The 21,815-nt window shown below is 38.0% G+C and overlaps 1 protein-coding gene and 1 long non-coding RNA gene across 6 annotated transcripts; one reads left to right on the top strand and one right to left on the bottom strand.

Annotated features, from left to right (window-relative positions):
- The first annotated feature begins 51 nt into the window (after nucleotides 1-51).
- Nucleotides 52-19,505, top strand: ABHD18 (abhydrolase domain containing 18). Of its 5 annotated transcripts, XM_085579293.1 has the most exons (15): nucleotides 96-234; nucleotides 2,100-2,240; nucleotides 3,071-3,179; nucleotides 5,749-5,833; nucleotides 6,335-6,435; nucleotides 7,644-7,765; nucleotides 8,020-8,098; nucleotides 8,189-8,275; nucleotides 8,774-8,799; nucleotides 10,272-10,410; nucleotides 12,150-12,239; nucleotides 12,523-12,624; nucleotides 13,499-13,874; nucleotides 15,875-16,037; nucleotides 16,700-19,505. In XM_085579293.1, exons 6-15 carry the CDS (start codon nucleotides 7,758-7,760, stop codon nucleotides 16,749-16,751), a joined length of 1,122 nt encoding a protein of 373 aa, XP_085435419.1. In that variant the 5' UTR covers nucleotides 96-234; nucleotides 2,100-2,240; nucleotides 3,071-3,179; nucleotides 5,749-5,833; nucleotides 6,335-6,435; nucleotides 7,644-7,757; the 3' UTR covers nucleotides 16,752-19,505. The 5 variants fall into 5 exon arrangements, with proteins under 5 accessions (XP_085435420.1, XP_077639168.1, XP_085435419.1 ...); XM_085579294.1 differs by lacking the exon at nucleotides 7,644-7,765 and having other exon boundaries at nucleotides 52-234; nucleotides 5,709-5,833; XM_077783042.2 differs by lacking the exon at nucleotides 7,644-7,765 and having other exon boundaries at nucleotides 66-234.
- On the bottom strand, nucleotides 16,560-21,705 carry LOC146767696 (uncharacterized). Its single transcript, XR_014955212.1, has 2 exons — nucleotides 21,464-21,705; nucleotides 16,560-16,942 (listed from the first exon to the last, which is right to left on the bottom strand). It is a non-coding gene; the product is annotated as an uncharacterized LOC146767696 (long non-coding RNA).
- Between the last annotated feature and the right edge of the window lie 110 nt (nucleotides 21,706-21,815).

The raw sequence follows: 21,815 nt of genomic DNA, 5'->3' as shown, positions 1-21,815 counted from the left end.
CGGGGCGGGGCGGGGCCGGCCGCCTCCCGCCGAGCGCGCGCGCTCCCCCGCGCCCGGGCGCGCGCGCGCACGCGCGCCCGCCAAGCCCGCGCGCGTGAGCCGCGTCCCGTCCGTCCCGCCCTTCGCCCTCCTCCTCCTCCTCCTCCTCCTCCTCCTCCTCCTCCTCCTCCTCGTCCGCCTCCGCTGCCCGCTCCCGCCTTCCCATGTGGTGCCTCAGCACCGGCAGCGCCTCGGGTGAGCAGCGGGTGACCTTCGCGGGCCGGGGGCGGTGCCGGAGCCGCTGCCCCCTCACGGCGCGGCGGCTGTGTCCTGCCTCCCGCCGCCCCTTCCCGCGGGTCCCGGGGGCAGGGATGGCAGAGATTTGGGGCCGGCGTCGCGGCTGCCCCTTGGAGGGCTCGGGCAGGCTGGAGGGGAGCTGCTCGCAGCCCTGCTTCAGGCCCCGTTGTTTGTCCGTCCGCTTCTGTGGAGTTGCTGTGGGGCGTGTGTCTGTCTTGGCGTGACTTCTGTGTGATTTCTTTGATTCCTAAGCAGTAATTTCTCCTGTAAGAAAAGGGCCTAGCGTTAACTGTAAGAGAGGTATTTTAAAATAGAGAGAGAGGGTGGGGAAGTTGACAACTCCGCCTTCTCCAACAGCCTCCGTGGTTTTTTCAGGTTGGCTGCTGGGAGGGAGCATTTTCACACAAGACCCACAGTGTAGTTTCCATCCTATACATGGATGTGAAGCCCTCGTGTGCTTTCCAGGGCTGATTTTCTTGTAACTGAATCTGTTTGCACGGATAAAAAGCAATATACATTTTATATATTGGCTTTTGGATGAATTTGTGTCTGTTTCTATGTTTCTTCTTAGCGTGTTTTGTATCTGGTGCAGTTTCCATTCACAGGTCACGTTATGTGAAGTTTTCTGTGCTAACAATATATTCATTCAAGATGCGTGACACAGATCCTGTCTCTTGGGCCACGCAGCTCCACAGCATCGTTATCAGGTCACTGCTTCCAGCTGACCTGTGTCACAGTGGGATCGGGATGTGGCATGTGTGCTGTTTCAGAATGAAGTAGCCTTTCCTGATTCTCTCATTCATTTCAAATCCTCACTGCTGAAATACTCCTGTTAATGTGAAATTATAAAACTTCAGCTTCCAGCAGTTGGATTTGCCTTTCCTGGCAGTAAAGGTGTTTGTGATTGTCTTGCCTTGTAGGCATAGATGGGCAGTGACTGGAGCATGTCCTGCCCTTTTATTATATATATACATATATACAGTAGGGGCCATCCTCCCAAATTTTTTATCTCAGTGATATTTCTAAAATATCACTGCAGCATACTTCGCATACTAGGAATATTTTAAAATTTTTTTTTAGTGCTTCCTATACTCTTTCCAGTAGTGCTTTTATCTTGATTCTGATTAATTGAAGTATCTCAAGTTACTTCAGAGTCTCCATTCCATCAATGAAGCAGAAGAGAGGATGAGAGAATGCTTTTGCCTCAATCAATATTTCATTTAAATATAATGTACTTGCCTAGAAAGTTGTTTTGGCACTCACTTGGTGCAGCAGAGAGCTTTCAGGCCAGACTTGGGACTCAAAGCAAAATCTCCACCTTCATGTTTTTAAAACAAAGTGTCCCCCTTATGACTTTTTGCTAATTTCACGTATTTATTTTTACCCTGTAGTTATTGACCCTACACCCATTGTGGCTTTCTAGCATGCTTGTTCTAAAATTCAAGTGCCTATAATTCCTCTTTTGATGTTAATTTATTCTAGGTGCTGTCTAGAAAGAGAGTTCTCATTTTTTTCCTGTATATGGATTTGTAAATGTTGGCTTTCTAGAAGTGCAGAGGAATGTTTTTGTTAATCTGATCTCAATTTTGACTTGTTTTAATCAAACAAGTTTATTTTTTTAAATTACCATATTGGAGTGTGGCAGAACACGTGCTTTTGGATGAAAATAAAATTTCAAAAACCCCATAAATTAAATTACACTACTTTGAAGTGTGACGAGATTATTGAATACATTTGGTATGGAGGGATCTGGAAATACTAGAAAATGTCTGGAGTAAACTCACTAACCAAGTGTTTGATTATTTCATCTGTTATTTTCTTAGGTGTACACAGATCCTGGACTTTAATTGAGTAACCTGTATCCTGCTGACCAAGAAACCAGATTCAAATTTTTGTTTTTAGTAGTGGTTTATTTTTTCCCTTCCTCGTTGGAAGAGCTCAGCAGTGGCTCCCTGTTCATGTCAGTAAGTATTGCTTTGAAAATAATACTCAGCTTGCCTAAAATCTCATTAGGTTTAGCTCTGTTTGAGCTGGTGTATTTGTTGAAAGAGTGATTATCCTGGCAGGGATTTTGAGGGTGTGATTTCTTCCCAGAAAGGAATGGGAGGAGCATCAGTTTGATAACTGTAAGAAAAACTGGAAAGGAGCAGATAAAATAAGGATTAGGATGTATGTTTACCACACCAAGGAAGGCAAGATTACAAAAATGAGCTTTCTCTGCAGCAGTGACTGGAGTTACATTCTTTACCTCCTTCTCTTCCTCCCTCCTTCCTCTTTTTCTCTCTCTCTCCTTCTCTCCACTAAGAAGATGAAGAGATGAAGTCTTCTAGTGGTTTAAACCCACCCATTGTTTCAAGCTCCCATTCCGAGATGTGTTTATGACAGCCCACCTTGGCTGAAGAGTTTGGCCATCGTAGCTCTACTGAGAGGACAGAGATCAGTGCTACTCTTTGCTCAAGTACAGTGCAGCTAGGACGGGTTGAAGATGTAGTTTTAAAATGTAGTTTTGATGTACTCCTGGTGTGCCTCTTAAGATGGCTTGTCATCAGTGGTGTAATGAATATCTGATTTTAATCAGCATTTTAAATTCCTACATGTTGTATCAACTGCCTTTATATTTTGTTCAAAATGAAAAGAGTTGACCTGAATATCAAGATAATTTTCTTGGAATACATTAGATGGCTTTTCCTTAATGCAGAAACCAGAATAAGAAACCACTTTGTGTTACAATCAATGAACTTGCCACTCATGTAGACTTTAACTGCCTTGTTTTAACCTCTGCTTTTTCCCCTAGATGACAGTGTGCTGCTAATGGGTGTAAGTAAATTAGATGTCTTGTACCGAAAACTTCTCCTCACTAAACTTTTCATCAGAGGATGGGGAAAACCAGAGGATCTGAAAAGGTGACTTGTTAAAAAGTAACTGCATAAATTATATGTTCCATTACAAGAAAATAAGCTAACCCTTGAAGTAGCAACAGTAATTGCTGTCCTTTATTTAAAATACCAAAAGGGTTTAAGTTGGTTCTGTTTCAGAAATCATGTGTTTCTATACCAAGGATAGAAAGATGGATTTAAAAGAAGCCTTAAAGGGATTTGGAATTTTTTTCCTTTTTAAAGATGTTCTTCTTGAGGGAATGTCTATAGGTACAACTGTATTTTTACTTATGTTTATCTGATGACATACTTGAAACAGCATCTCTGGAAGTGTTTTCCAATAAAAAACTTGATGAAATTCTGCAGCAGAATAAACTGTTAAAGTGGTTCTTGCTATCTTTCTGTAACTTCCCAATTAGCTTTAAAACTGTAAGATTTAATCAGAAGTTTCTGTCACAGCCCAAAGTTGTAAACTTTCTTTTTAGTTGTCTTTAAAATAAGAAAAAAATGGAAGAACCTCTTAATTTTTAAGCATTTGATTGTTTTTGTTAATTACTATTGAGATTAACACCTTGAGGTTGAGCACTTGTATTTCTTAAAGTATAAAAATGAAGTGACAATATATATATATATTTTCTGCATTGTGCAGGATTTAAATAGGAAATTATAAACCTGCATTTAATAAGCTCACTCTTATGTATATGAAAATCAATGAAGAAACTTTTGAAAGCTACTGAAATAAAATGTTGTGCACTGGATAGCAGTGGAGTTTTATGGGAGCTTGTTTTTTGGTGGTTTTTTTTTGTTTGTTTGTTTGTTTTTGGTTTTTTTTGGAAGTCCACGTGCCAGATCTTATCTGGAAATGCATTGTGTGTCTGTCTTCATTTGATATTTCTTTTAAGTAGCAGACTTTCCTGCAAAATGGGAATGTTGACGTTGGTTGGAATAATCAAAACCAGTGGGGTTTGTTTTGACTGCAGTATTTCTGTATTCTATTCCATGTGTATATCCAAAATGGGATACTTTAATGTTATCAAAACCCTGTCTTTTAAAGACCTTTGGGTTCTTGGTGAGACACAGGCAGGTTTCAGTGTCCCATCTCCATCTCCCTGCGGTCCAACTGTTGTCTCTATACAGGGAGCCTCTGACTGATGCTGCTGCTCCCCATGCAAGGCTTGCCTGGGCTCTGGAGGGTGATCACACCCACACCAAATGTCAATTTGCTGGTGGTAACACTGATATCAGCTACAGTTCCTCCTTCTTCATTCAGGGGAAAACCCCTCTCCCAGCAGATCAAAGAGGGGGAGGAAGCAGGAGGCAAGCTTGCTGGTCTGCAGAGGGGAAGAAAGTTTTCTTCTATGTGCTGCCCCTCACTGGGATGAAGATGAGATCTTCCCCAGCAGCTTGGCTTGACCTGGATGAAGAAGGAAGAATGCTACCTCCTTTTGACTTCTCACACTGCCTTGTGGGAGGAGGGGTTTTATTCTCACTTGTTAACTCATCACTGTCATCATTATTCAATCTTAGATAAGATTGAAGGACAGACTGCCTAATCTGAAATTTTGTGTGCACACCCTTGATGTGATGAATGGTAATATCCTTCCTTTGTCCTCAACTCATTAGCAAGGGTTGAAATTCCTCAGTAGAGGTGAGATTTAGCCTTCAGTATGCACCTAACTCTAGAAAAAATGACATAAATGCAGTATTTTTAGAAGTTTTATTGTCAAACAAAACCTCTCTTTAGCTTACCCTCCACACTCGCATCTCACATCTTTACCCTTGCTTCCTCAGAAATACTTAATGCACTTGCTGTTTTCTATAAGAAAAGCAAAGGTTATAAAGCAGAGCTATTTTTTGTGTGCTGATAAACTGGATTATCTATCCATTCTTTGGTTTTTCTGTAGTGTTGGGTAGGTGAACAGATCATTCCTCTACTTTTCACTCAAAACTGTTCTAGCTTGTCAGGTCAAGTGTGTATTTATGAGCATAGGAATGAGCAAGTTATAGAGTATTTATATATTTAAGGTTGAAGGAGCCAATGTGAGGGCATCAAGTCAAAATCCCTGTTCAAAACAAAGCTGACTTCTTCGTTTCTTCAAGTCGCTTGGCACTTCATTCACCTGACAGACACTTCATCCCTTGAGGATGAAGATCATTTATAGTTTCCCTGGGCTATATTTTCATGTGCTTTACTGTGAAAACAATCTTTCACTTTGCCCCAGAAGGGATTTCTTACACTGCAGCACATGACCATTGCCTCTTCATGTCCTTCAGTAATCTTGTCCTCCCACTGCATGCCTTTGAGAAGAGTTTTGTTTAATTTACTCTGTGTGGCTCTGTAGCCCATTTAAGTAGCAGAAGAAAGCAACCAAATTTGTCCCTTGGTTTTTACCTGAGACTTTTTTTTTTTTAACTTAAAAGTATCTTATGGTAGCTACCTACCCTATGGTGGCCTGATTAATCTGTAAATGCAATGCTGACTTCATAACTTTTATTTGTTTGTGGCTTACTTTAGCTCCTGAAATTTTATATAAATATGTCTCTTCTTTTTTTTAGATTAAAAGTTGAATCTTCTCTACTTGTTTCCTTTCAACAGAATATTTGAATTCAGAAAGATTATTGGGAACAGGGAAAAATGCCAGAAGCTTGTTTCAAAAGATTACCCAGTGTTCATTGACAAGGTACTTAAAATCAAGAGATGATGTGATTTAACTAAATTTATTTTCCTAAGGGTATATAAAGGTGAAATAACTTGGTACTTTACACCAGACTACTTTTATAGGCTACTAGAAGAGAATGGAAGGAAATAGAGACTGAAGCAGTGCCTGTATAGCTACTGCATTTTTCATTTCCCAGTAGTGTAATAGTTGGGCAGTGATATATCAAATGTTAAAACTCAGAAAGTTTTCAAAACTTAGTTTGTGTTATTGAATGTATTTAAAATGGGACAGCATTACACCTTTGTTTGATTCCTGTAAAAGATTATGTGATGAAAGCAAAGTTGAAAAAAAGTGTTTTGACCCTGTTTATAGCATGTACTCCTATTTTTAGGAGTAGGCCTGAGCTTTGGGGTTTTTAAAGCAAATTTTTTATGCTATAACAAATTCTACTTTAAGAGATTTGCTTTCAGAGCAAGTTAAAGACACATAATATTTATTGCTATTGTCCCATTCTTTCTGCAGGTTGAGGGACAATCAGACTGTAAAATCCTTGAGGGGCACTTCATTTCCCCCTTGGCTCATTGTGTCCCAGGTATCCTGCCAGTCGAATCTCTTGTAGCAAGGTAAGAGAAACCAAGAGGTATTTCTGAAATTAGTGCTGCAGAGAAATAATGGTCTATAAGTAGTTTTATTGTGCAACTAATTGATTGTAATGCAAACAATCTGTAAAATCTTATTCACATGATAGTTCAATCTTTTGGACTAAGCAAAGTATTATTTTTTTTTGTTTGGTGGTTTGTTTGTGGTTTTTTTTAGTGTAGAAATCATATTGCACAAAACTGTGGAATACCCTGAGGTTTATTAATTATTGGTTTGGTTTTTTGCAAATGAGAGGGATGTTAGAAATGAAGAACAGTAGTTATTGTTCTATATGTAGCAGAAGAAGCTGTTTATATTAAAGCATATTATGTTGTATTTGAAGGAGCCATTCCAGCTTTCCATTTCCATTGAATACAAACATTTTGTACGTGTGATAAAGTAGCAAGCTTACTTTATTGTAGCCAGAGAACCTGGTTCCTTTCTTACTTGGCAACAAGCAAAGATTAAAAAAACACATTCTTAAAGGAAGCTGGAGGCTCCCTAACAGTGCTGGTTTCACACTAACACTTCTTTGCAGATGAGGAGTTGGTTTGCAAATGGAGCATAATTTGTTTGCTTTTAGTTTGGAGCTGAACTGTTATGATGAATTTTTTTTCCCAGACTTTGTTTGTTTAATAACATAAACATAAAAGTTGAGTTTAAACATAAACATTGGGTTGATACTGACATTGTAAATTTTGTCAGAAATACTGGTTGGTGGTTTTATATATGTACTTAAGCATGTAATGTTAAGGAATGTGAGAAAAGGTTTAATTCAGTAAATCAGTTCTGTTCCATCTTTAGTGGTTAGAGAAGGACACTGTTAACATTTATCAGATTAATTAGTGCCATACTGAACAATGCAATATACTCACTGTTTACTTATCTCTTGTGCTTTGTAGCCAAGTTATGGTAACTGTTACTTTGGCTAGTATTGTGACAGTTTGAAAAGCTGTACAGATTTACCTCAAGATGGTGTGAATGCATTTCCTGAGGTTTAACAGCCATGTAGGTAACAGTGCTCCATCTTGTGGGGAAAACAGTTGTGGCTCAGAAAGGATTTTTTTGTTCAGTAGTTTAAACTGTAGCAGCGGAAGGCATTAATGTTGAGTGTATAGAATAATTTCATGGTTTGTATGCTGGGGTTTTGATTTACTTTTTATTTATTACTCATCTTAATCTTCAATTTCAGCTGTTGTGCCTTCTGGAGAAAAATAGCAATGATGCCTAGGAGAGCTGGACATGCTTGTTTAGGCTGATCTTTATCTGAAGTTGCATTTCTCCACTCTGCAAAGTTTAAATTGTGATGATGAGGTAGTAGTCTTTTTTAGGAACATGATCTTTCATCTTGGCTCCTTTTCTTGTTTGGCCTTTCTTCTGTCCTAGTTTCAGATTCCTTTGTTTGCTTAATGTGTTAATGAAAAATGATGTTGCTGAATTGCTGGCAGTTTGCCTGCGTGGGTTACAAATACTTATGTTGTTTTGGTTTTGCTTTTTAATTAATTTCTTTTGATACAGCTTGTTAATAGATATTCTTACTCTGTTAAAATAGATGTTTTTCCTCACAGATTTCAGTTCATCATACCCAGAAGATGGAATGGCAAGCACAGACCTGTGTGCATTCATTTAGCAGGCACTGGAGACCATGTGAGTGTGTAAAATGTAAAATTGATTGTTACTTAGAAATTCAATCATAAATTTTTCCTTATCTGTGTTGTTTATACATCTTGTCTTTAGCACTTCTGGAGGAGACGCACATTAATGGCACGGCCAATGATTAAAGAAGCTTGTATGGCTTCCCTGTTGCTAGAAAATCCTTACTATATCCTTTTGTGGAAAACACAGTAGTTATTCCTAATGTCCTCTCTGGAAGCTAGAAGAGTTACCACACTTGTAAAATACCAACTTTTTGGTACCCAGTGGGTAGAAGCAAAGAAAGTATGGCCATTATGTGAAGCACAATTCTATGGTACCTCAGGTTAACTTCTGAGAAACTTGCTGTTACCACTTCAGATTTGGGTGGTTTTTTTTTTAAAAAAAACCAGTAAAGTTTTGTTCTGTCATCTTGTGTAACAGTATTATTCTGTTTCATTAAGTTACTCTTTTTTCCTACCCATATATCTGACAGTAAAATGTTGCAAACTGCATCATTAAAATAGATTGAAATTAATGTAGTGACAGTTAAACAGTGGGAGTTTAAATTCCAAATTTCAATTAATTCATGCTATTTATGCATATTATTTATTGTATCTACTTTTTTTTTTTTTAATTACCAATTTTGATAAAGCCTTTTTTACTTTCTTTAACTGGAGTCTTTTACATGGCTGTAGAAAACCTAAGGATCAACTGTAAGTATTCCTGTTACATTTATGGATACCGTGTTTTTAAATACTGCTTTTCTTCTCTTTTGAGCCACAAGTTGCTTAAACTTTGATAGCTTATTAAGAAAAAAAACATTTCAAAAACCACTTGTAACCTGCCAGTGTGAAATTGTTTGCTGTTTGCTAAACTGCTTTGGTGTTGTGTTAGGAGATCTCAGGGATCAGGAAAGTTTGCACAAGATGAACTTGCAGTATGAGTGAGATGCAAACATCTTGTGTGAGTATAAGCCAGGGCCATTTTATTTCCTGACTCACAACTGCAGTACAAGTGCTGCTGTTATATTTCAGTCAGCTCTGAATAATCTTTGCTCAGATAGCATATTTCTATTATCATTTATATAATAAATTATAATTGCTAGGATTCTGCTTTTCCAAGATCTTTTAGCAACTTACAGGCATATGAATAAATCTGGTGTTGATCGGTTGTTAGTCAGGATCCTATGCAATATTCAGTATTTTACAGGATTTGTTTTTACAGACGATTTCTTAAATTAGAATTTGGAAGCCTAATTAAGGAGTCTTGGTTTTTTTTTTTGCTTTTTACATTTTCCAAACCACAGACATACAGCAGCTGCAGATGGCTGAGGAATCTTACTAAGCTGTAGGAAAGAATTGCATTAGGCTGTTAATGCTGCTGTGCAGCAGCTATGTTCATTTCTGTGTGACTTCACAGTGAGCTTTGTCCTTGTGCTTCAGAGTGTCGCAAATGTGACACTGGCATGCTGGCAGAAGAGGCCAGGAGCCCTTTTTAACCTGGCTGTGGTACTGAAAATAGTCAGCCCCCCTCCCCAAGTTAGAGGTCTATTATTTTTAGAGTCCCTCTGATGGTTCAGCCAAATAGATTTCTACTTGTTTTGTGTCTTCTGTGTTTTAGTGCTTTGCAGTACACTGCCTGAATTTCTCAATATTGTGACAAACTTCCCACTTTACAGTTTCAGTCTTACAGTGACACTGATGAGTGCTTCCAAAGCTGACATACTGATTGCTCTTCAAATGTTGTGTGCAATTTTTCAATGATGTAAAACAGGTAAATAAGAAAAAAAAAAAATACTTGTTTCTGCAAACTAGGTAGTGTATGCCTAGGACTGTATCACTTTGACTCTATTTTTAAAATATCTGTTACAACTTTACAGGACAGAATATTGCTTACTAATGAGATGCTAATGTTGGTAAATGTTTCCAAAAGACCAAGCTGTCAGTGATATTACATTAAAAGCATAGGCAGGTGTCTATTTCTAGTCCTCATGTGGACGAAAAATTACAAGTGCCAGAAAATACGGGCTTGTTTTTTCCTCCTGTTGAATCAACAGGAATTCAGCTCCAAAATTCTCTGGGATTGTGCTGAAGCTGTGTATAAAAGTATGTATAGAATGATAAGAACTGTCAAGAGTCTAATCTTAGAAAATAAACCCTCTATTTTCCTTTTCTGGGGAGAAAAGACGGTCATGTTTAAAAAATGTCTCGGACCTGTTTGTGATGGGAGGAGCTCTAATTCTAGAATCGGCAGCTCTTTTGCACTGGCTAGAGAGAGAAGGCTATGGACCACTAGGGATGACTGGAATATCCATGGGAGGACATGTAAGCTTTTATATCTCCTGTTCAGTAATTTTTGTTTTAACTTCTCATTTGATCATGTAGCATACGGAAATAATTTGTTTTATAGTGTTGATCTCAGAAGTGCTTTAAAATAAACACTTTGAGTCATGAGAAACAAATTGTTGGCAATTCTCCTGTTCTGTGGTGCTGAATTAGTATAATCCTTAATATGTACTGACAAATCATAGAGCCCTTTGTCAGCCATCTCCCAGCAGGCTTAATAAGAATATAAACTTCTCACATAATTGGTTTTTTTTCCACAAGGGTGGGGGGAAGAAATGTTTGCTGAAAGAAAGTCTGCACTGATTGATTGCTAATTCTCCCTCTATTCCTCCTTTCTCCTTGCTTAAACCTTTGTGTTTTAATGTATTGTGTGAAATACCCCCTCTTTTAGGCATGTTGTAATTGTGGTGACTTTTTGGTGTCAGTGATCATTGGTACTGATCAGAGATTCTGTGGTGAGGTGCTGAACATTTTCTGTGTGACACTGTTACGCTCAGACTAAACCAGCAGAGTGTCACTAAGGTGCTTGAAAGACTAATGCACAGTTAAAATGTTACTGCTTGTGTCTGTGCAGATTATCACAGCTCTGTGAGACACTGATGCAAAGCTTACATAAACAACACACCTTTCTTTGTTTGTTAGGAGCTCAGTAAATAATGTTGCTAATGGTAGTGTTTCCCAAAAGGAAAATATTCCCCTAAAGCACAGTTTTATAACTGTAAATGTCATAAATGTACAGAGTACCTTTGGTTTACATCATCACCCTGCTGAATGAGAAACTTCTGTGAAATAAGTGATATTTTATATTGATGCTCTGTAGAGTGCGTTTTACAATGGAAGCTTGTATGCATTGATTCTGTTCTACTAAAGGGGAGAGATTTCTGCTGTTGGAGAGAATCAGAGCATAAATGTGTGGTGTTCTTGTAACTTTTTATAAATTAAAATAATTAGAATAGAATTATAGTTCAGTTGCATAAATCCACTTATTGGAACATCTAGAACAGACACAAGGTGTTTCATATTAATAAAATAAAATCTGTCAAGAACATATAATATGGGGAACTTCTGTACATTGAACTTAATTGCTCTGGCTTTTTCTGGGATAAACAGAATAGTCACAAAAATATTTTCTGGGAACGAATGCAAAAGTAATAATTCAAACTTAAAGGACAGAAAAAAGGTATGCTTAACATGTTGAATTAATTCTCCTTCAAATTTTGTTTCCTGTGTACAAATTTCGAAGGTATAGAATTTTAAATAGTCCTTCTCATAGATTGCCTTTGTTTAGCCTTGAGATAAACTTGCAAGAGCTTAGTGGGAAAGCTTTATAGAAGTTTTTTTATGGTTTCAAACAACTAATAGATCGTATTAGTTTTTATAATTATAATTAATGGATTATAAATATAATTCATTGAATATTAATTGTAATAAATGGAATATTTAGTAATATTCCATTGGGAATTCTTATAACCAAATCACATTCAGCCTTGAAATGAGTCCTTTCCAGAGCAACGTTTATATTTTAAAATATCGCTGGAGACTAGGTGGTAACTTCTAAATAGGTGAAAGTATATCCAGCTGCCACAGTCCTTAACTTTTCACACCACAAGTTTCATAAATACCATGTAAACAAAGAAATTGAAGATGAGAGAGTTCCTTTTACCATACTGTGAATTCAGTATTAAAATATGTAATAAAATGTGCCTTTGTGATTTTAGATGGCTTCACTGGCAGTGACAAACTGGCCTAAACCATTGCCATTGATTCCATGTCTTTCCTGGTCAACAGCCTCTGCAGTCTTCACTACGGTAATTAACAAATTATAAAACACATTTTTTGTTAATATGTTAGATTATGATGAGAAATGTTAATTAAAATATTTGGGCTGGCCACAAGGGAAGTGGGATTCCATGTCCTGTGTTAAAATATGTGCTTGTGTCTTGATTACAATAATTCTGAGGGCTCTCTGGGAACAGAATTCCACTTAAAAAAAATCAGGACAGGAACGGGTCAATTTCCTGCATGTATCATTATTTTAGAAAGACCTCTGGGTTTTACTTGTGTACTGAATGCTTTTGTTTATCATCTCAGGGTGTGCTGAGTAAGGCAGTGAACTGGAGAGAGCTGGAGAAACAGTATTTTACACAAACTGTGTATGAAGAAGAAATCATTCAAATGCTTGAATATTGTGGAGTAAGTATGGTTTATTTTACTCAGCTATTAATATTTACTCGTGCAAGTGTAGCAAATAATCCAACTTGTTTTTACTTCCTCTCAAAGTAGAAAATTGTAAGCTGGAACTTACTGACACGTTGTTTCTTTATGCTTTGATATATTTAGTCTTTGAAGGAAAAACCTGAGAAACAAACCTAATATTTAGGTTGTATAATGAGTTTAAAGTGTAGCCCTTGCTACAAGTTTCTCCTTTGATCACACTTAGTGTAATCTACAACATAAAATGTATTCTATTAAAATTCTGATAAAACCCTTTTTTTTTTTTTCCCTAAGATACTTTCTTTTCTCATAGTTCTTTTTCTAATACCTCACAGCAGGAGAAGATGAGCTGGGGTGCAGATAGGTGCAGAGCTTGGGCACTTGTCATTACACTCCAGCAACACTGATGGAGAAGACAAAAATGAAAAGCAAGATTTTTTAAGATGTTCAGCTTGTGTCTCCCTAGTATTTAGAGACTGTCAATTTTTCAGCCTTAAACGTAACATTAGACCTGGTTGCATATGTTAATTTTTCTATTATTATTAGGTCATTTGAGCTTAAATTATTGTAATTACAAATTCAGAGTTTAATATAGAAAGAAAAACAATTGTTTATATCACAAGCTTCTGTATATGTAAGTACCCCCTGCATTTTTTAAGCTGACAGAAATGTTGAATAATTTACTATGATCAGGATTTAATTGAATGACCTACGGGTTGAAAACAGGAGTGATAAGTGCTAGTACTATCTTTTTTTAAATTTCTAAACTTTTTTTTAAATTATGAGTTCATCTTAAAAATAAAATAAACCAACTGGTTGAAAGGAGAAACCCTTAATTGTTGTCTTTGTTTAGACGGATTCTTTCAAGATGGGACAAGACTTTGTGAAGAACTTCCCTGACAGTGTGGAGAGTCTGGCGGACATGGACATGGCTTCCAGAATATTCAGCTTTGAGTCCTTGAATGATACTGTATCTAAGGAATCTGTTCACAGCTTTGCCACAAATAGAAGTGCTCTAAGTGCCTCCTCAGAAAGACTCTTAATGCAAGATGCTCCTAAAATGCAGTGCATAAATCAAACCTTTTCCACCAGTAGCACTAGCAATAAAGACTTAAGCAGCCCACAGGGACACAGGATAAATACAAGAAGGAGTGATACTTTGCAGAGAGAATCCTTAATGTTCATGAAGGGAGTAATGGATGAATGTACCCATGTAGCTAACTTCCCAGGTATGTATCTCTTTGTTTCAATGTGCACGTTGGAAAGTTGAATAAAATACAGTGGGGGGAAAGGAATTTTCTTAATTCTCCAAGTGTAAACCTCCTGGAATCTTTGCTGAAGTATGGAAATACTGTGAGCATTATTCTGTAGTATCTATTTACTACTCCATTTCCTAGTTGTTTTTCTGTTTCTTCTTGATGACTAACTAATTACAAAGTTAATTAAAAATGTTCCTCTCAGTATCTTTGCCCATTTTTCTCTTCTTCCTTGCAGTGGCCTTTTTCAGATATGAGTTAGTGCAAATTAGTATTGTCTAAAGGAAGAAAACACGTGTGATGCAATACCTAGGTGTAATTGATCTTAATTAATCTGCTAATAAGGTTTTTCAAGAAGAAATCTCATTCTGACTTCAGATAGAAAGTAGCCTGCATAGCTGAGCCCCAAGCTTGAATGATATTGCCAGTAAGAACATTTTGGGGGTCCTTCTGGGCTGGTGCAGGCTGGTAAATAGTTTCCCAGGACAGGCATAGCATACAGGGGGAGCTGTAGTCCAGCATTCCTTGGCGTTCAGGGCAAACCCTTTCCAGCAAGTGATTGCTTCCTAGAGCCGCCTTAAAAGGTTCTGCTGGAATGGGGGCTCGGAATTCCTTTTGTGGCAGTTCGTGGTTTGGCTGTGCATGAACCTGCTGAAGGCAACTCCTACAACATGCTTTGACTTCAGACAGAGTTGTCTTTTAGTGTCAAAGCTTTCTTGGTACTGAGCTCCTGTGCCACCTCATTTCTTAATCCTGGCGTTCTGTGCTCCATTGGTGCAAGCGTTTAGATTTAAATAAATGTTAAAAATAAATAAAAGGAAACATACAACATAAGGAACCTACACTTTTGTAGATTCACTGCTAGCCAGAGATGTCTTGTGATGTATACCAGTGAAGTGCTTTCCTTAAAGCTTTTAAGTTGCTTCAGTAGACAGAAAAAGCCCCGTAAGTTTTATTCCATGTGCAGACGTTCTTATTTATCTAGACTTACCCAGGTGTAGCTTAGCTAAGCATTGACCTTTCTTGGAACTTAAGAGGATTTGTGACCCTGATGCACTTGTCAAAGAGATGGTGTCCATTGTGTCAATTGTCTCCCAGGTTTTGTCATTCTGTGAGACTTTGCATCTCCTGCCAGGGTATCCTTGGAGTGAGGCCAGACAAGAGCTTCAGAAAATCTGCCTAATGCTCAGATTTCATGGAAAATTGAATGGCAGACTTGAATTTATCTTAGCATTGCATATTCTCTATATATGATTTAGTATATAGAAGAAGGAAAGGTTTAAATTATTTATGACACCCCACTGCCAGACATCTTGGCTGGTCACCCTTTATCATATCACATATTTTCTTTTTGAAGGGAGAAAGGTTCTCTGTTCAACATAATTTTGGGTTATTTTTCTCAACATCATACTGGTGTTATTCCTGCTAGTAATCTGATTGGTGCAGTTCTGCTTATGAGTAATAAATATGTATAACAATATGTTGGGATTTTTATTTTGCAAATAAACCATGTAGGAAACAGAAAAGAAAATTAACATAGGCTGTACTTTCTGACCTCTTGTATGAAATGCTGTATTTTTTCCTCCCTGAGGGGAAAAAATATATGAAACTCTCTTGAATTTAATAGGGGGTTTTTTTGCCAATAAAATGGGATCTCAAGGAACTGACATGAATGCTATAGAGTTTTGTTGATAAGAGGAAAGTGAGTTCTCCTGTCAATTTCACAAGCCTTTGAGGAATTTCTGCTCTAGGGGTGGGAAGGGTAAGGGCTAGTTTGGTTTTCCACTGATGGCCTCACTCCTGTAACATCAAAAATCAGATAAATTTTGCTGGAGACTTTATAACATGTGATTTTATTAAAGCTTCGAATAATTTATTTTTTATGAAAATAACACTTTGACAACAGAAATCTCAGCTGTTGTGTTTCTGTTTCGTACAACAGATGAACTCAGTTGTGCTTTGTTTTCCTTTAGTTCCAGTTGACCCAAGTTTAATCATAGTAGTACAAGCCAAGGAGGATGCCTACATTCCTCGCACTGGCGTACGCAGCCTGCAGGAGATCTGGCCGGGGTGTGAAATCAGGTATCTGGATGGAGGTCATGTCAGTGCCTACCTCTTTAAACAAGGACTCTTCAGGTAAGGTGAACAGAAAGGTTTAAAATTAAATGTTAAACAGAAAGGTTTAAAATTAAATTTTAGATTTAATCAGAATTAAATAAGTAGTATTTACATGAATTCATGCCTTAGTAATATCAGGTGTTGATTTTCTAAAGACAGTTATGTAAAGCAGTTATATGAGTGCAGTTCTGTAGTTTTCAAAAAGTTAAATACTTGTGCTGGTAGTTTTAAAATACAAGGAATTAGGAAGACTATATGCATCATTTAGGAAGTCTAAGCAACAACAAAAAAGAATAGCATTATATTGGGTCAATGTATGCTAACCAGTAGTTTACAGCTATTTAAAACTTCAGCCTTACTTTTGTGGCAGTTGCTCAAAATTTTCAAGCTATGCATGCCTCTGATGTGTTTGAGTAGAAAACTCCTAATCTGTCTACATTTCCACTCGCATTAAAGTTGGAAAATAGTCCCACTCATTTCTGAAACACAAATATATTACTAGATCGAAGTGAGGAATCCCAGAAACAAAAGGAGAAAATATCACCTGATACCACATTTTTATTGAACACAGTTTTGAAATTGATAGCTTTGTAGATATATTTGTAAATATATGGAAAAATGCCACTTATATCTGCCTTTTCCCAAATAACACAAATTCTCTTCTCTTTTCCTTTTTTCAGACAAGCAATTTATGATGCGTTTGACCGCTTCCTCCAGAAATACACCATGTGATCTTTCTAATGCATTCAAACTGATCTCATTTGTAATTCAGCTTACTGGAACTCATGTTTGGAAAACAAGCCTCTTGTAGTGTTGAGCAGATGGTCACTGACTGTTGTAGGTAACAATTACCAGAAGTGATAAAGTACCAGCATTGTTTTCATTTCAACCCAGTGCCATTCTGACAGCTGCTTCGGCGTTACCTATGAAAAAACAACAGCTTTTGTCAGTGCATGAGTGGTTCATGTACTTCATGTCTAATCAGATGGTGTGTTCCTTAAGTTCTGAATAAATTCTGAATTGTGTGTCAGTAGAAAATGGATCAATCAAGTATTGGAAGAATGTAAAATGTACTGTGGAGCTAAGCTGCTCTCTTGTGTTTGGTGTAGTTTTGGTTTGTTCCAGATACCTCGGTTACCTCTTGCTTCCTCATGGCCTTGCTGTTCCTTTTGTGTTGTACTGTGGCTTTGCCAGCACTCAGCCTCTTATGTTTGTCACTGCTTTTGTCTTCAATTATGAATTGAAAATGAGCCTTAGCAGAAGGCTCAGCACCACATCTTGGAAAGAGAGACTTTGACAATGTAAGGAAAAGTGAGAGAGAGATGTTTTAATTCAATATGTCTGTGAAGTTTTCCTTCCACTAAATTAAACCATGCCATTACAGGGGAATCATGTAGCAATTCATCAACCAGGTTCACAAAACTGGAGTAAGTGAAAATCAAGTGTCTGGTAATTAATTGTTTACATTAATTCAGTTGGATAACATAAGTTTCCAGATTTGTTTTCTTTTTTTGGATTGATAGATGAAATAGAAATATAATTTTACTTTCTAAGCACTGGCTGATTCTAAGCAGTTAAATTGACAGCAGATTATATGGTGCTATAAAGACTTGTTGGAAATACTTCAACAGATGTCCTTTCTAAAGTGCACTCAATGCTGATATGCAAAATACACTTGCACTGTATAATTTAAAAGATACGTGAGACTAAAGGTTATTGAAACAGTTAGGTTTGCTCCTTATTTTTCAACACTTGTCTTTTTTAATTGGATGGAAAATAAAGAAACTTGGATTTTGAGCACATTTTAGAAAATCCAAAGTCTGTTGTTTCCTCTTTTGGGATCAAAAATGCCAACAAATTATAGCAGAATAAAAGGTTGTCATGTACCAACTGTGTGGGTATCTCTCCACATTTTCTTTTTGTTGTTGTTGTAATCTCCCATAACATTCTTTCAAAACTGATCTGCAGAGAAGTTGAAAACTGAAACACTTCAGTATTTGGTACAGTCATGACCAGGATTATTCTGAAACAAACATCCAGCCATTTCTCAGGATGTGTCACTTCTGCACCTTTCCAATCAAGCACTTTTGATCTCCGTGGTTACTGTAAAGGTTTTTAGTGGGCAGAGTATGGAGTAAACAAAGCTCAGTTTATATATTCTCTTGGATTTTAGTCAGGTAGACAGGACTAGTAACTGTGAAGAAATCACTGTTCATTTGAAAATCAGGTGTGTTCAGATAAAACTGAAGAGCAACAATTTTAAATAACTGAAATGACGTAACATACAAATTTTACTGAAAATGCAGAAGAGGTTCTAGTCTGATGGAAGTTAAATTGCTTCCTTCAGATGGTTTTTCATAATTTTTTTGGAGAATGTTGGTTCTATATATGGGGAGCAAGTGTGAAGTGACTAGCACATTTAAACAACAAACATTTGGAGGAATTGAAATTAAATACTAGCAAGCTTACAAATTTAAAATTAAAGTCTTGACTTCAGTTTTAAATTGAAGATTCACAGGGTTTACAAGCATTTTCATCAACTACAAGTGCTTTACTACAGCACTGTCTGCTGTTCAGCAGCTTTTGTAGCTCTCACATTTTAAATGTAATTGTGTGCTTTGTGTCCTGCTTCTGTTGCAGCTATGAGAAAGGGAGATAACTGGTGGCAGGAGAAAGGGCTTGAATACATGCAAGAGAGAAAAGACAGATTTTGTAAAGGCCAGGAGTAAGCACAAAAAAAAATCAACTCTGCTACAAAGTATAACATGCCAAAGTAAATATTTTCAAAGCACACAATACTGGGAATTACACAACTGATGGGAACTCTGCATCCTGAGGTTAGTGTTCTGATGGTATTACTAACAAGGTTTAACTTACCAAAAGGGCACAGAAGGAGGTTTAGGCTAATACCACTCCTGCTGTGAGAGTGTCTTTTGGGACAAATGCTGCTCCTGGTTCTGAGAGTGTTTTTTGGGACAAGCAGTGAAGGACTGGCAGGTCTTTCAAATTTGACAAATTTGTCTTTCAAGTCTGACAAATTTCTGACAAGAATAAGGAACTACACCTTGCTCTGCAACTGAAGTCGTGTTGCCAAATATGAAAGCCCAGTAAGCATTATTTAAGAAATTTCTCAGGTTAGCATAACAAAAAAAAAAGGAAAAATTAGCTCAGTGGTCTATTTCTGCCAGTTATCAGACATAGGGAGATGGTCTGGGGGGAATGTTGCTGTGTGTGTGTTTTTAACCCTTGGGAAATCAACTTTTTAAATCATATTTTAAGGTTAAATCCTAAAAAGTATAAATAATCCATTTTGATGTTAAATGAGAATGTGGTTTTAATCCAGGAGTTGCATGAAAGAAATATTGTAACAAGGTTTCCTCTGTATAGCAGGTAAGCTATTTTGTCTGTCTTAAATTTATTGTAAAACTGGTCTTGGTAATTTTTTGGTTTTAATTTTTTTTCAATAAAAGTCCTAAAAACATATAAGTGTGAGGGAGTTTTTCTTCTCTCTTGTTAACAGGTGTTCAAAATGCATTCCACTGTCATCCTTTCTCTTCCTACTAAAGCTGTAGCACGAGGAGAGCAGGTAATCTACAGGACAAGATAAAAGCTTCTCATAACAAACACTGGTGCTGCTTTGATGTTTTTCTACATGCCTAGGAACCTAGTAAGGAAAATAAGCTTTATCAGCTAATTAAGATACCATTGTGATTCCAGTTTAACACTTGCCAGTGCAGGACACATCTAATAATTGTCAGATGGAGCATCTTCTAATTTTTTTTGCCCACGGCCAATAAAACCCCCCCAACAACTCGAAAGGAACCACTCGGGATTTTTTTTTCTTTTTTTTTTTTTTTTTTTTTTTTTAGCAAGGATAGATCACTTGAGTTTTATTACTCCAGAAAGTCTGCAGAAAGGAAACACTATATGAAGGAATGGAGTCTTGCTGCTTTTTTCATACTTCCTACTGGAATGTCAAATGCCTGTAATTGAGATACTTTCTAAATAGTAGAAGAGTGAAAATCCTTGGATCCTCAGAATACTATTTCTGCTTGATAGCTGCTAACACATTAAGGCAGGTATTTTTTTTTTTTTAATTTATCTTAATTGTTTCTGTCTTGTGTTGGTTTTTTTTAAAATGTTGATCTGAATTGCTGTTGGTTGGGCAGGGAAGTTTCTTTATCTCAGACTGACAGGTTCTCTGCCAGCTTGACAGTAATGATAAGTTACACGGCATGGAAAGGAGCTTTGGGGTGGTCTGTAACCCTGTCATTCCTCCTGAATTTTTACCCTGTACAAGTAAAATGCTGCTATTCCATGCAATCCTGGAATTTGCAGTGTTCCTTGGTAGGCTTGGATGCTTCCACACAAGATACAACATGAGCATTAAAACACCAATAAGAATTGCTATTCTCCTGGTTTCACTTGGTGTAAATCAGCCCCTTTTCCAAACAGGAGCATTTGAAGTACCGTGTTCCCGAAGGAAAGGGAGTTTAGCCAGAGCAGTCTGACTTGCGCTACTAGAGAGTAACAAAGAGGATGATACAAGTGGACAAAATGTAAAGGACAAAAATGAGTCCTAGCAACTGTAACAGTTTTTTATATCCTCTTCAGTCCCAGTCTGTCCAACAAAGTCTGCAGGAAGCTCCATCCTACAGAGTTAGCAAAGCAAGTATGGTCACAGACTTCTCAAGTACCACATAACTGATCAACTTTAGTGCTTTTTTGCCCCCACGTAATTAGCCCTTAATTAGTTTCCTGCTCTGTTTAGGTTCCTGAGGTGTAGAATTCCTGAAGTCCCAGCTGGCCTGGGACTGATCTGCTACTACTGGTTCCAGAATAACCCTAAAATGTTTCAGTGCCTGAGGGATCAGCTGTGGTGGGAATTGTTTGAGGTTTTGGTTGATATGTGGTGGATTTTTTTTTTTTTTTTCCCTGATGAAGGGGTAAAACTCCAACAACATGATCTCATTAGAGCGGAAAACATCATTACCCCAAACAGAACATATTTTAGTGCTGCAAAACACAGGAAATTTGTTTATTTGTGACACTACCTCAAAAATATTTAACTAGCTTTATAGAAGCCTGTTTAGGAATTTGCTTAGTTCACTATAGAAGTGTTGGTGTTATTTTTTGGAAGACGTTTTGTAAGAAAGGGATTAAAACACGGCTGAGAGGTGAATGAAAGAAATGGAAGAGGAGCAGGTTTCTTAAGGTGTAATCTAGGAGAATTGTGGGAGCATTAGGAGCTGGCCAAGAGGGAAAGGAGTGATTAAAGTCGTGCTGTGGTGGCTTTCCTCATCATCCTGTGACCGTAGTGGCAGGAGCGTGGGTATAACCAGTGCGCCTGAAATGAGTGCACGTGCTACTGCGAGCTGGTTTTCTGGGGGATTTTTGGGAGAAAGTAGAAACGCGGAGGAGAGATGGCATGATGGCAGAGGTACCTGTTGCTTGGAACGCTTAAATGATACGGGATTCCCTCGCTGCTGGGACCTCAAGCACGTTCTCCTGCCCCCGTTGAGCGCGTTCTCGAGGCTGTGCCTCGGGGGGGCCGTGCCCTTCGCACCAAAGAGACGCGCTCATCCTCCCGCCCACCCTATCCAGACCCTCCCCGCGCCGTGCAGGTGCGGGCGAGGCCTGCGGAGCCGAAACGTCCGAAAGGGCCTGGAAAGCCTCCCGGCGGCGTGAGGTCACGGCGCACGGGAGAGCCGCGGGTCCCTCCCCCGCGCGGGCGGGGCCGGGCCGGCCGAGGCGGCGCGCCCGGAGCGCCGCGCGTCCCTCCGCAGGCGGCGGCGG

This window comes from Lonchura striata, chromosome 4 (assembly GCF_050655825.1).
Source record: "Lonchura striata isolate lonStrDom1 chromosome 4, ASM5065582v1, whole genome shotgun sequence".
Classification (NCBI taxonomy): domain Eukaryota; kingdom Metazoa; phylum Chordata; class Aves; order Passeriformes; family Estrildidae; genus Lonchura; species Lonchura striata.
The sequence above is the reverse complement of the archived record's forward strand: the minus strand, read 5'-3'. Positions and strand labels throughout refer to the sequence as shown.